General features: G+C 39.0%; 1 protein-coding gene across 1 annotated transcript in view; it reads right to left on the bottom strand.

The window, feature by feature from the left end:
- The window catches only part of LOC126396678 (PEX5-related protein-like), a 65,204-nt gene that overhangs the window by 37,259 nt on the left and 12,797 nt on the right, over positions 1-15,148 (bottom strand). Inside the window, exons 2-5 of the mRNA XM_050054909.1 lie at positions 12,358-12,469; positions 4,482-4,691; positions 1,579-1,702; positions 148-241 (exon numbers count right to left, since the gene is read on the bottom strand). Coding sequence (XP_049910866.1) covers positions 148-241; positions 1,579-1,702; positions 4,482-4,691; positions 12,358-12,469 — 540 coding nt within the window. The remainder of the gene's footprint in view (positions 1-147; positions 242-1,578; positions 1,703-4,481; positions 4,692-12,357; positions 12,470-15,148) is intronic.

The raw sequence follows: 15,148 nt of genomic DNA, 5'->3' as shown, positions 1-15,148 counted from the left end.
AATTATTATGAAGTTTTAACCATCAGTCACAACAATATGTGTGAGATGTGTGAAGCTTTCTCACTTCAAAAGGATGTTGATTTCAAGTGCAGACGGCGCATACAATAATGATGATTACTGCCTGCTCCTGTCATACTGAGCACTTACTTGAGATGCTAGGGCAGACTCAGGCTCCACTTTGGTGTTCGCTTCCAAGGAGTTCTTGTTCAATGGCTCTAATTGGGTTTTACAGTCTATGGACCTAACGTAGAAGAGAAACACGTGATTTACATGACACTGACACATTGCACTCAATTTGATATGAATACAACATTTCTGATACTTTTCATAGTGTGGGACATACAGCACTTCAAATGTACACACAGAAGATTTCTCCACTTTGAAATCACTGCCACCTTGGCTAATTTGGAATTTCTGTGAACCTGTAAACCAGTTTTCAAGGGACTTTGGCTCAGTCTGTGACCCAAAGTCCAGGGGCTTCCACAAACTTCCTCCTCTTTCAGATAAGAATACTGATTTTGGATGATTCCACAAAAGCCATGATTATGTTCCATACAAATATGTTTACAATTGTGCAATATCTGCGCTTAACAAGTACATTAGTAAATGTTGGAAGTATCGTGATTATGGCAAATTAACTACAGTTAGAATTCGAGTGTAATTAAGGTAGATAACAGTTCTTTAAACTTGCAGTAATTGATTTTTAGGCCACTTGGGGGCAGCACAACAATAAATGCATCACGACAAAGTTCATCATCACAGGCAACCTCTTTCTCATACATCTACAAGTACATCAGGCTGAGCTCTTCTTCTTTTTTTTTCCTCAGCAGCACTTTCGAGTCGCGGGGTGGATAATTAATCTGTCGATCTGTTCAGAGCTGATCAAATCAGATAAATGGAGAGGAGCAGCTGCTGCAGAGCCGGGTTAGACCCAGTTTGAACCCAACAGCATAAATGGTTAATTTTCACTTTGAATGTGCCTGATGTTCTGTTGTTCCATCTGTGCCAGGAGTGTGCTCTGCGCTCCAACAGTATGGTGCTATAATTGAACTAACAGTATATTTATTTATTTTTATTTTTTTTAAAGATATTTTAAGGGCTTTCTTGCTTTTAATCAATGGGACAGTTGACTAATGACAGTCCAGCTCCAAAAATAGAACATCTATTTGTGGCCTATTTTTGGCCCATCTATAATACTGTTACTACTACTAGTACTACTACTACTACTACTACTGTTAATAATAATAATAATGATAATAAAACATTATATAATATATTGATTAACTGTTAAGTTTACAAAAGGTAGTGATGATGATAAATTGCAGGTCTGTGACAATCTCCAGTCTCCTGCATGCGCTACATGTTCATCAACCATCCCGACCTCCTTGACCTCAATTAAAACCCTCCTTGACTGCACTTAAAGGCATTTCTTGCTTAAGGTTAAGAAAAGAAATTGTGGTTTGGTTTAAAATTAATTTATTCCTTTCTGACAGAAAAACCCTGAAGGCAAAGTTCTCCCATGTCCCTCTGATAGAAAATGTTGCTCTGTTATTGATGCCTGCTCTGGACAGTACTCACCAAAGAAACTCATTGGACGAGTTTTTAGAAGAACGTCGTCTCTCCAACTTCCATTTCCTGTTCCCATTCCTCTCAGGGTTGGGGTTCAGGTCTTCCCATTTATCCAACGGGGAACCAATAGTAACTGGTGACAGCAATAATAATTAAGAATAAAATAATAATGAAACAGAATGAATTCATGAAAGAGGCAAATTAAGTTAATTTGTTGCACATCAGAAACATTGTCACCTTTTTTCAAATGAATTACTACATCTAAAATTCTCCTGTGAAATAACGTTTAGCCTCAGGGCAGTCTGGAAAAATGTGTTGTGAATGAAAAAAACAACCAATAACACTAATTTAAAAAAGCAACTAGTTATGTTTTCCATTAGTTGATAAGCAACGCTTTTAACACTGGAGTACAACAACTAATGGAATCTTTCTGAAGAGACAGTGAGCTAAAAGCAGGCAATTAGTGCAGAGGGTGTCTAAACAAAAAACATCTGCCCACAAATTTTAACAGGATATAAAGTTTTTTCTTGTAAATGACACCATAATCAATCTCCCTTCCATGAATTATTCACCACACTGTAGTTTGACTCAGTCCGCATAATTAGTTCTCACTGAAGACTTTAACCTTTTCAACTGGCAAATAGGAAAGTAATTGGCCGTTTCCTCTTAATGTCTTTAAAGATGATCCCTTTCATTACAGTAAATTGGCTTGATCCCTCTTTGGCCCATCTCGAACATGTGGGGGGTCAGTTCCACAGGGGATGATGGGAGTCAGAGTTGTTGGGGTATTTAGAGGGATGGTAGAAGATTTATGACCTTTGAGAAACTGGATGAGATGGTTGCCAGCAAGATAAAGCAGGGCAGGGGACTGTGTGAAATAAGATTTCATTTTTATAGATGTCGGTGACATTGCCGAATAGAAATACACGCTGAGAGTGAGACAGACAAAGGAAAACTTTTCAAATTATTCTGTTCCAACCCGGTCTCACTCCAAACTTATCAAATACTGAAGCTTGGTCAGTGGCCCTCAGCGTCAGACTCTCATGGAGGCACCCTTTAGCGGCGGCTGGCAACATTTTGTGATGCTGCGGGCAACTGCCACAGTATAAAGAGTGTGAAAGTTCGCATAGTGCGGCCAGAAGGGGACATGGACTGGTCAAACAAACTTGAAACTTTCATCTGAGAGGTCACTGTTTGTGTCCCATGTTAAACCAAAAGTCAATCGAACCATTTTTATTAACAGCATGGTGTGCTAGTATGTGTAGCATACTATGCTAGTGAGGAATTTCATGTGACGTGATGTTACATGAGTTCCAAACACTTATTTTTAACTAATAGGGTTGGGTCGGTATGAGAAGAAAAAAAACAAAACGTTTTTTGTATTAAAAAACCCCACATCAAGTCGGTAATACCGGATTTTTGCGACTTGGGGGCGCAATTGACTCATTTAAAATAAAAAACGACCTTAGGACAACAGAGTGACAATAACAAAATTTTTTTTTATTCCTTACAAATAAATTTTGCAGCTTACTCAATCAGTGCAAACAAGGGTTGCCTCCTTCGTCTGGTTCAAAGCCAAAGTGTTGCCATAGTGGCGCATTCTTTGANAGCGGACTCTGTGTAAAAATGTCCGTGAAAAATCCCCGCGATGTGAAAAATACATGTATGCGGTCCGGTCAGTCTCAAAAAAAACAAAAAAAAAACGGTCCAAGACGGAGTACCGAACTGAATTGGTATTACCAAGAACCACCCAACCCTATTAACCAAACCGTGATGCTTTTTTTTTTTAAACTTAATCACATACATTTGTTGCCTAAACCTATGGATGTAAACCTGAAAAAAAGTTTTTTCAAGTATGTTTAAAGTTTATTTTGAAAGAGAGTATACTCATATAATGAATGGAAACTGTACATTTCCTGTAAAAATGGAAGTTTATTTTGAAAAGACACAATGCATGTAACAAGCATGAATTGGCACGCCATCCTAAAGAATCCAAACCTGATGCAGGAGAGTACCTAGATCAGTGGTTCCCCACTAGTCCAGCCACGGGGTCCGGCTTTCTCCTAAGTCATTAGTTAAGGTCCACGCAGTTTAGCACATTCAGCATCGTACTTGTTTGGCCATGTCATTAAGCTAGTTTGCTGTCTCTGTCAAGTACCTGTCCATTAGTCACTCACTCTACAGCAGGAAACAGCACTTTAAATCAAAAGCCCTGTGCTGGAAATTCACTGTACTTAAAAAAATCTATGTTTTTTACAAACTTGACATGTTCGAAAGTCACCTGCGTTCATTTAGAATGCTCCCGTTACCCACTTTTGGACTGCGACCCACCAGCTGGGACCCACTGACCTAGAGTGTCATAGTTTTATGTGTAGCACCAATGACCAAGCGTTGGTATTTGATGAGCTGGGTGTAAGAATGTGTTGTTTGTTCAGTATAAATACCTCAGTGTACTTTACCAATGTACTGCTGCATGCTGTATGGCTGGAAACACCATGTATGCTTCATTATCAATACTGAATCATTGCAGTACATGTAGGTATTGTTTAAAAAATTCTGCAGTATAGTGCTGATACGATATCTGAGTCTTGGGACTGTTAGTGAAACAAACTTTAAAAAAAACTTGACTGACTGAGAAATAGAAACATTTTTTTCAACAAAACATGGGCAAAAAACAATCAGATCAAATTTCCAATGCCAGCTTTAAGTATTTGACATTTTTCAGGCACATTTAAGTCAGTACCAAACAAACTATTTCACTGTAGCAGGATTAAATAACTGTTGATTAGTCTGCATCATTGTCCCAAAGATGAACTATCTTTTACCCATATGTTGTATATTAGTAATGTCTATACTGTGGCTCTTGTAAATGATTGTGAAAAATCCAAAGTTAGTTAACAATCCACCTCTACCTGAGTCTAATGACGCTCTCTCCGGGGTCCTCATGCTCGGTCCTGTCTGTTCAACTTCCACCTGGATCAGCTCCGTCTCATCCGTCTTCTTCCTGTGAGAGTTGTTCTTCTGGCTGTTGCCCCGGGATGACAGGGGGCTCCTTTTGTCCTTGCTGCTCCTCCTCTCGCCAGGTTCACTGAGATCCAGCAGGTCCAGTGTTGAAGACAGAACTGTGAGGGACGTGAAAGAAGTTCAGTTTGTTTGTGTGATCTCTAACCAGGATTTTGGGGGAATCTGAGAGAGACCATTCTTCTACATGAATGAGGGACTTTAACCATCAAATATACTTTAAATTGCAGCAGTGATAGGATGTTACATTTCACATATTAATGTTCACATATTGATTTCAGTTTTTTCTTGTTTCTTAAAAACGCTTCACTTCATCTGGGACTTTATAAATCTGAAGACAGCGTAGTTCGATAAGTTTCACTACTGATTGCATTCTGAAGCCGGAGTTGTACACTTCATTGTGCAGTTTGACCTTTTAAACATGCTATTTTTTAACATTTTATTACTGATTAGATTAGCTGTATTACATTACAATGAGGGTGTGGGGTGTAGGGTCTTTTGCTGCCTTAAAGAATTTCTCTTTTGAAATTCAGTGAGATTTAATATCAGTTCAGTTTGTGAATGATGGTCATCTGGGTGATTTTTATTCTTAAATATCAAATAGTTTTTCTCTGCTTGTGGCTGTTCAAGGTTGTTCACCACATCATACTGTGTTTTGGTAGCTTTCCTTTCTCTTTGTGATACGATAGAACGACAGGTTTCACTTATTCTGCTGCGTGACGCTTCGATTTTGATCTACACATTTTCTGACACGGCGAGTTGAGCTGTCAAGGGTACTTAAGCTGTCACGGTATTGACCCCGGGTGGACATCTAAAAAATTTGCTGCTGCTCTTTTCAGAAAAAAATGAATATACTACAGGCTGCTGTGCAGTCTGATAAGGATAAGGCTGCCACCAGAGCAGCTGAAGTATGGTCAATTAAGTAATTCAATCGCAGGTTGTTAGAGCGGCAAAGAAGGACAGAGCCGTCTGTTAAGGGGCTCAACTTTTGTCTGTGCTGTCGTCCAGCTTGAGACTGCAGACACTGTGACAGTGTTGAATTTATTAGCTGATAACTAGGTTACATTTAAAGTAGAGGATGGTTGACATGAGTCATTATTGTGATAAATGCAAAACATCAGGTTGTAGCAGAATGTAAGCTTTCTTGTTTTCTTCTTCAGAGGGACTGGATTTGTCATTGTGAATCAGCTTCTTATCCCACGACTGATTTTCCTCCTCTCCATTTACTGCCTCTTTTCTATTACATCTTGTTTATTGAATATTTTCTGTTAGTGGTTTGATTTGATGTCGTCGTTGGATATTTTCTGGGAAAAATAATATGTACAGTGTTGCATGAAGACAGCAGTCGGCTTATAAGAATATCTTGCAGTTAAAATAAGTAAATTCATAAATAAACAAAAGCAATCAGGGTGGAAAAAGTGCCTAATTTTGGGTGATATTTTTCCTCTTAACATAATTGTAATGGGAAATTGTGATTTTTTTTTGTGGGATGCAATTTTGCTACTGGTTGTCATTAATTTCTTCCCCCTGAGGTGAACATTATTGTATTTCCTAAATCCATTACACACATTACATTGTCAGTGTAATGCACAAATTGTACATGCCGCACATTTGGAGTTATTAACATGCATTAAGTTGGAAGTTTCAAATCTTTGTATCCTAATTTTTATAAACCGATGTTAAGATAAGAAGTTCACAACCCCAGTAAAACAGTCTTTTTATGCATTGGTTATTTGAGGAGCCTACAAAGTTTTCTCACTCATTTCCCAGGACCCTGACTGTGTCTTTTGTGCAATGTGAGCTATAAAACTACAGACACATGACTGCATAATTGGCGTGCTGCTGTTTCATGACAACCAACTGAGAGCATTTGTTGACTGAAATCTCTGCGTAATTAGAGAGTATGCTTGTCTTCCATGCCTTGTGCTCTTTAGATGACAAGTACAATTACAAATCAAGGGAGATACACTCGTGGGGAAGGTTGCCTGAAGAGTTTTTAGCATCAAAAAGAAACACAAGCTGTTCACAAAAAGGCAATGATGTCAGAAATGTTTTGGCACCCTTGGGTCTTCTTGAAATGATGAGACCGGGAAGATAATTGTACAAGTTTTCCTCATCAACTGGGTATTTTAACCAGATGCTTGTATACTGTATATAAATGTAATGGAAAAGTGTTGCTCTGTGGTGGCCAATGGATTGATGGTGAGCAAATAAATATAATTAATGAGCATGTTATGGGAGTCTTTAGCTTTTCTGCCTCACAACATAATGAAGACTGACAGAAATTATGGGGTGGTGGGAGGGGAATGACATACATACTAATACAACCTTTGAGAGTCAAACCTCTTGGATCAGAAGTGATACTGAGTGAACAAGAGACTTTAACTGACTATTCGCTACAGTTTTCAGAGACAATGGACGTTTCCTGTTTAAAATTCTTCGTCTTAGTAATTTTTGAAACAATGGGTCCTTGACTTCTGGCAGAGAGAGATGAAAGCTGGCTTCTCATTTTTCAAGCCAATAATTGTTGCCGACTGAAATGAAAACTTGCAGATTTGATCAGCTCAAGCCATCTGGATTCACTTGATTATTTTAAATCAAAAACCCTGAGAGGATCTTGAACAGGCACCTGAAGGCTACATAACTTACTACTACTACTTACTAACTGTACAAGCCATGCAGAGGTTTTATATATCAATTGATGTTCAAATTTCCAGACAGCTTCACTTTTTCTTCCCTTGGATCCAACCATTTTTTATCTCTGGATCTTCCCTTGGACCCAATGAGCACCTGTTTTGACACTTGCATGTGCGAAGTAGCACTCCTTTTGTCATTTTGTCTTCATTAGCATTCTTCAGTTTGTCAAGAGAAAAAGGTTTGAGGATGAGGACTAACTTATGAGTATCTATCTTGAGTATGAGTAACTGTCTTAACAAGTTCAGCTGACGTGTGTAAACTTTGCTAAATGCCAGCCGAAACACCGGGCCACAGTTAAGAGACCAACAAACAATAAAACTGTTTGTTTTTTAGTAAGTCTTTTGTGGCTTTTTAGCCCCCAAACGTTTGTGTTTTTTAGTGGGCTGTTGCTGTTTTTTTCAGCGAGGATAGTGGCACCAAAAGTTGCTGTTTTTATGAGAGTTGTCACTGCTTTTCCAGCCCCTAGAACTGTGTATTTTAAGCCAAAGCAGGATCTTTTCGTAACCATAACTGAGGTTTTTTTGTACCTAATCCTAGCCACATGTTAACCACATCTATGACTGGACAATTGCTGTTCAGGAGAAGGGTGTTGCTAAAGATCAATTTGATGTTACCTACTTGGAAAATATTTAGATTTACATTTAGCAAACTACATTTCAGTAGAGAAGTGATTGACCTTACATAGGGATGCGGCAATTTGGCCTATCGGCAAATAGGTTGACATTCACTGATGGCAGTGGTTGATGTTTCTCTGTTGCGTCACATTCATCTTGCGAAGGCTAAAAAGCAGGGCTCCAGACTAACGGTACCCCACCATCCCATGGACATTAGAAAACATGCTTTGGATGAACAGTGATCTTCCTGGGACACTGTCGTTACGAAAGGACGCAGTGAACAGACAGTTTCCCTGATAATGCTACACTGAGAACAGCAAATCCATGTTGACACTGGCAGGAGGAGAGCTAGTTAATGTTACCTGTTAGCTGTTCGCAGCCGATGGTGAAAACTAACTGCTGAGTTACATCATGATGTGTTCAGATGTTGTTGTTTTTTTGTGAAAATGAGTATTGAGTGAAGGTAAATTATAAAGTCCTCATGGTATCTTCAAACTGTTTTCATGGCAAAATAGAATAGATATTAGAGAGGGAATTATGATATATTGTAAGATGGCTTTTGAAGCAGTTTATTTTTAAACGTTTAATGTGAATGAAGGTTATTTCAAAGGTTGTTTCATTAAATGTTTATGATTGAATTTGTGCATATTCGAAGGCAGTGTAATGAAGGACTGAATGACTTTAGCACAGTTCAGTTATATTTTATTTTTTTATAATAAAGATGTATTTGTTCCCCTGGCACAAAAGGGGGAATAAATAACAAGAAAAACAAAATAAACAAGAAGAAGAAGACTGGATATCCGCCAAAATATTGTAACCAGTGGTATTGGCATCAGCCCAGAATTTCACAATCAGTGCATCCCCAATGATAATTGATCACTGAAATCTCAAGCAGTCAATTGTGTTGAAGTGAATTCAAAGGTGAGAACCATTGTGTCTTTAGAGTATTCCTGTGACTATTGAACCAGCATGTTAGAGCCAATTGCTGACAAAAGAAACAAAAGATTTTTGAGTGCGAGTACAGAGGAGAGGGGATTTTATACAATGAGGGGGTGTTGATGAGAGGCTCTTCTTGAATAATGAGTTTCAGCCTACGTCTGCAAATGAGTAGTGATGGATATCCGAACCAAGTGGAAAGGACACTGCACTGTAATTTCTCAACAGGGGCAGCTCATTTTCTTACTGAAATTGAAAATTCAAACAGACACTTATTTGACTAGTGTGTTTCTAAACCCCAGATAGCCATGAAACCAATTTATAATTCATGGTGGAGTTTTTAAAGTTCCATCAATAGGCAAAAATAGTCATCAACCTTAAAGTCAGGCGAAAGTAAAACTGTGTGCAAGAGAGAGCACAACATGGTGTGGGTCTCATGTGGATTAGCATATTTGAGCTGGTAATTATCATTCATTATTGATTTCCTTTGCTTGCTAATTCCTGTTTAGTGTTATTCAGTGGCAGTCCATCACAGTGTGAAAACAGACTGACAGACAGTCACACCTTAAATTCTCTTCACCTGCATGTCTTAAGACTGTGGGAGGAAATCAGAGCAGCTGGAGGAAACCCAAGTGAACATGCGGAAAACAAGAAAACTGCTTACTGTGTTGGAACACGACACATAACTACTTGGCACTGATGATTTCATGTGTACAAGGATTTGCTTTTAAATGGCACATATCTCGACATCAATGCACATAGACTACATATTAAACAGGATCTGACCATTTGGGGAATTTTGAGATTCATGACCAGTTATTCACGTCACTGTCAGCGGGAGCAGCAGGAGGCACTGGGGAGGCAGAAGGTTGAGAGTTTCCCCACAACATTCGCCCGTACTTTGTCTGCCTGAATCAGCACAGTCAGTGGCCAGTTTGGAGATGACACATGTCAGCTGTGCAATCTGGTTCTGCAAATCATCGTCACTCAAAAGATGGTGCAGCTCAGTGATCAGGGTCCCATCCATGTGGAAACCAAGATGGCACATGGCATCTGTTACGATCAGAACATTTCATCTCTCAACACATACTTTGACCTAGTTGATTTTTAATTTATTTACTGGGAGGTTGAAAAGGTTATGATAAATATTTACTGCACAATACACATATGTACTAAAGGAGACATCACTGACGTCAAGATGCACTCGTGTGTTCAGATACATTAGGCTACAAGTTGTTTGGGTTAATGCTTTAAACAGTAGTGGGTGTTGAGTTTCACTCCATAGGCGATTATTGTCATTGATGGATTTCTGTGTAGAATTATGATTTAGAGTATATAATGCATGGCCTTTGCCCACTTGCACCACACTGGACTGTAGTGACCCCAAACTCAAGTCTCACATTTTACAAAAATGTTTTTATGGTTGGCTGAGGTGGAAAAGTTGGTGTATCAATTAAAAGAAAATGCAATAGAAACTCAAATAAGTCATGACATACATGAGACATGGAACAAACACAAAGATAAGATTTACACGCCTTCTACATTGTTTTATACCATTTGCAGCCAGGGCCTTTGCACATTTCATACGGATCATATCAGCGTTTCTAAAGTTACGTTGTGAGTGAGCTGACTTTGTAATCAGGAAGTGGAGAGGATGGTGGATGGCTTCACACTGAGGCGAGACACCTACCAAGCTGCAGGCTGTGTTTCCTGCCAAGATTGTGTCAAAAAAGTGGTTGTTTGAAGCCAAACATGATTTTTCTAACAATAATCAAATGGATTTTGTGCTCAAACCTAACCACACTTTAATCATTCATTAATTTTAATCATTCATTGTTAAAACGTAAAGAAACTTAAAGTTTTAACATATTTGTTACATCATAACATACAAATATAACATAACAATTGTTTGCAGAAACATACTGTACAATGCCAACATTTATTCTGGCCATTGGGTCGCCAATTGAGGTTAAACTGGCAATTTTTTTAACTGTTTATCTTGATGCACCCAACTCCTAATATTTACATAAAAGCAATGCATGGAGGCACTTATTTATTAGCATTTTGTTTTGTAGATTTCCTGAAAATTTGGTTTACAGTTGGTGATACGCCTGGATGGAAACCTAACCATTATCAAGGAAATTAAAAATGTTACTCAAAGCCCTAAGTGGTTGAAAACAGATATTACAAATTGACTCCAAAATTGACTTCTTTGAATGTTCTATTAGTGTATTAGAGGAAGAGCTTGGAGACCCGCAGTAATTCATAAGCTGCAAACAGGAAACAAAATGAGCCTCCATTAGAGGCGGTACACTTTCCACTGATGATCCATTTTGTAAATAGAACACATAAATAGCAGGATACATCTTGTTAAGTTATGTACGTCACATATACAGTGCATTATTGTGCAGGATACCATGCATTAGGGCTGAATATGGTCAAATAATCTAATTGTGTTTTCTACACTAATATTAGTATCGACAGCACAACACATGGTAAGTGAACATGTACACTACTCTTACATATAGGCCAGGCCTGCATTTTATGATGTCATGAGATGACTTGAAGCATGCACTGATATGAATAACACATTTTTATTTGGCTATTGAAGAGTAGAAACCTCCAATCCCAGTACAATATTATAACTTGTAACTTCAAGCCTGGTCAACATGTATAATAATCATTATAACTTAACTTATAACTCACTGTAAACATGTTAACTGTTCCTGCCTCAGCTTCCAGACTGGTCAGGAAGCACACAGGAGACTTTCTGCTCTCAGCACATCCACAGTAACTCTCTGTCTCTCCATCGAACACACACTCACTGCAGCAAACAATGCGATATGTAATGATTGCACTTAAACTCGGCCTTGGCCATTTTCACACGGTAGAACTGCGAGCATCAAAGCTCGCACGTGGCATTTTACAAGTTGTTTCTTTCATGGAGCGTAGGGCAGCATGTGTGTACATTACTCTCACAGGGCCAGTTGTTTCTGGCCTGGTTGTATTTGTTGTTGCTTGTTTGTGTTATCTAAAGTGCATTCTTTCAATACGATTAATTGTCCAGCTCCACCATGCATTAGTGTGTTATATAAACTCAGTCAGTTGTCCTGTTTTCTCTGTATGTTAAAAACATAATAAACTCTTTGTGTTGCCAGTCACAGTGATAATTGGTATGATGTTGTGTTTAATAGAGACATGACGCAGCTGAACAGAAAGCAACCTCCCTAGCATTGTTGCCATAGTTGATAAAAACATGTTGTTAACAAGAGGCAGCATTCAACGTGCCATTCAAGACCCTCACGTGTTAACCACCACAGCATGGTATCTAAGAGCTTTTCCTCTATGTACTGCAGAGTAATTGTACATTTCTGTTCCATATTATTCTTTTGACACGAAGCCCGGTCTCAGTGGTTAAAGGACGTGAAAAAAGCAAAATAAAAAAAACTTGTAAAACTGGGTAGTCATCTACCTATGTTTGTTGACGATTGTTGAAGAGTAATAATGTACTGTGCACTACCTGCTGTGTTGGAAGTCACTGGGCGGGACACCCCATCACACTTGGTCTCGCAGAGAAAATCGTCGATGGAGGGACTTAAAAGCGGGCGGCTCTCTTGTTGCTCACTCACCAGCTGTAAGAGCAAACAGACAAGACAGTTCAGGCTTCAAGAGTCACACTCCCATTACACAAGAGTCCCTGGTATGCTAACATTAAGTGAAGTTTGGCCCTTTTGGGCATGATACAGATAACACCACTGTCCCTATACTGACACATCTCTGTGTCTTTTTAGGAAGATAACACACATTTCTGCCCCTTTGCAGCACATCATTTATTCACAGCATCTTGACATAGATACACTGAAGAGATTCAAGTGTGTGTTGATCCAATCAGATGTTTCAGAAACGTTGCAGCCTTTTAAGAACTATAAGAGTTTGTACTTGGGTTAATGTTCATGTGAAGAGCACAGGGATAGCTGACATGTTACAGAGACCACATCCAATCGTGTTCTGTGTATTTTGAGTCATGGAAGGCTCAGTGGCTACTCTTTGATTCGTAGCAGTGTGTGCCAGTGGTATTTGAACACTGCCATATGGTTGCATTGCTGCATTAGTAACAGATTTTGCCCAAATGTGCAGCTACAGCCAACTTCTTTTTAAAGCTTTTGTGTCAGACATCAAAACACAGCTGCTGTATAGCCACCTCTGAATGGAGAATCGTCTTCATAATACAATCACATCGTTATGTTGGTATGAACCCACAACATGGTAATTGGAAAATATCAGTGTAAGGCAGGAAATTGGACAGTGTTTTTACATGCGCTGTAATTACCTAGTTACTGTAAAACCTGGCTTTTCATACAGCTTTTCTGCACTGAGACATCTCCCAACCCCTGAACCCAATTTTTTAAACCAATCTGGAATTTAAATTGTGTTGTGATGGCACTGTTGCCTGCAGAGTTGTTGTTGTTTTTTTGTCCTTTTATTTTTTCAGAGCATTTGGACAGATGACACACTGAGGGGACAGGCTCTTTTGTGAGAGTAACTACAGTATCTTTTGTGTGTGTGTCTGTGTGTGTGTGTGTGTGTATGCGTGAATTTTACTGTTGAGCTGTGGAAACCAGTTTAAGTTGCAGTTTCTGCTAAAATTATGTGACGTCATCAAGCTACATTAACCAATCTAGTTAAGTGTAACCCTCCCACCATTAAAGTGCGGTCAAACCAGAGTTCGTCCTGGCAGAGTTTTCTCGTGAGGTGTGGGGGGGAAGGAAAATAGCACATGAGGGATTGTAAACATAAACTTAAGAAGCTAGCATGGCTAGTAGCAACATTATTCTACTACTACTACTAATAATAGTAATTATAATAAAAATAATAGTACATTTTATTCGTAGAGCGCTTTTCAAGGTACTCAAAGACACTTAACATAAGTTAAAACAATAAGAAAGATCACCCAAAAAATATATAACACAACATTCACAACATTAACTACACATTAAAAGCAGTTGTGAAAAGGTGAGCTTTCATTAGTAATTTTAACAGGGACAGATTGGTGCAGTCTTGGATGTGTTTGGTCAGAGATATCTAGAGGGACAGTGCAGCTATGGTGAAGGTTCTGTTGCTTGGCCCTGAGTGGTGGAGACATGAGGTTTGCATCAGAGGAGTGGAGGCTGTGGACAGATGTATGGTGTTGGGGCAGATGGATAATGTAGGAGGGAGTCTGGTTATGGAGGGCTTTGTGTGTGAGGAGAAGGACTTATATTGGATAAGTTGTGGGACAAGGAGCCAGTGGAGGTTCTGGAGGACAGGGGTGACGTGGTCACAGGAGCAGGAATGGGTGAGCAGACGAGCAGCAGAGCTCTGAATACACTGGAGTTTTTTAGGACTTAGGATGATATACCATAAAGAACACAGCTGCAGTAGTCAATTCTGGATGTGATGAACGCATGGATCAGAGTTTTGGCAGCAGAGAGGGAGAGTGATCAGTGGATATGAGCTATGTTTTTTAGGTGAAGAGGCTGTTCTGGTGATTTGATTGATGTGGTGTTCCAAGAAGAGGTTGCTGTTGAGAATAGCTCCAAGGTCGGGGTGTGTGAGGCAGAAGACAGAGTGGAGTTATGTATAGTAAAGCAGAAGTTGTGACAGGTTTTGGTGAGGGATTTGGGACCGATGGTCATCATGTCTGATTTATCTCAGTTTAGTTTGAGGAAGTTGGCTTACACTCATGATTTAAGTTCAGTGAGGCAGTGGGTCAGAGTAGAGTGAGTTGCAATGGTGATAGATTTAGTGGAAATGTAGAGTTGGACGTCATCGGCGTAGCAGTGGTAGTGGAGACCATGAAAAGTTATGCGGCTAAAGTTCTGCTCTTATAACATACCTTTATTGTCATTAACTTCCATCACTGTCCTTTGTCCCCCCTACAGCCAAGCAGCACCCCTCCTTTTCTGCTCCTTGTTTTTTTTCCATTTAAGAAACATTTATTGTTTATATTCACATTTATATTAATGGATAAAAGGTCAACCCTGCTCCATTTTTTAAACTGGCTGGAGCAGTTTCAATCAGTTTGTGTTTTATTCAGGACTAGAAGTAGATACTTCTCTCTCTCTTTTCATCATAGGAATAACTGGAGAGTAAAATCTGTTCACAAGTCCAATCAGGCACAAAAACTGTGATATTTGTATGGCTTTTGCTTCTTTTTGATTCTATTTTTAAGATACAAGAAAACACAACTATAAGCATCTTTCATCCCTCTGCTCTGCTATTACAGTGATACTTTACTTGTTTTAAGTCTTTGTCATGTAGATATTTAAAAA

Source organism: Epinephelus moara, chromosome 10 (assembly GCF_006386435.1).
Source record: "Epinephelus moara isolate mb chromosome 10, YSFRI_EMoa_1.0, whole genome shotgun sequence".
NCBI lineage: Eukaryota > Metazoa > Chordata > Actinopteri > Perciformes > Serranidae > Epinephelus > Epinephelus moara.
This window is presented reverse-complemented; position numbering and strand designations above follow the sequence as displayed.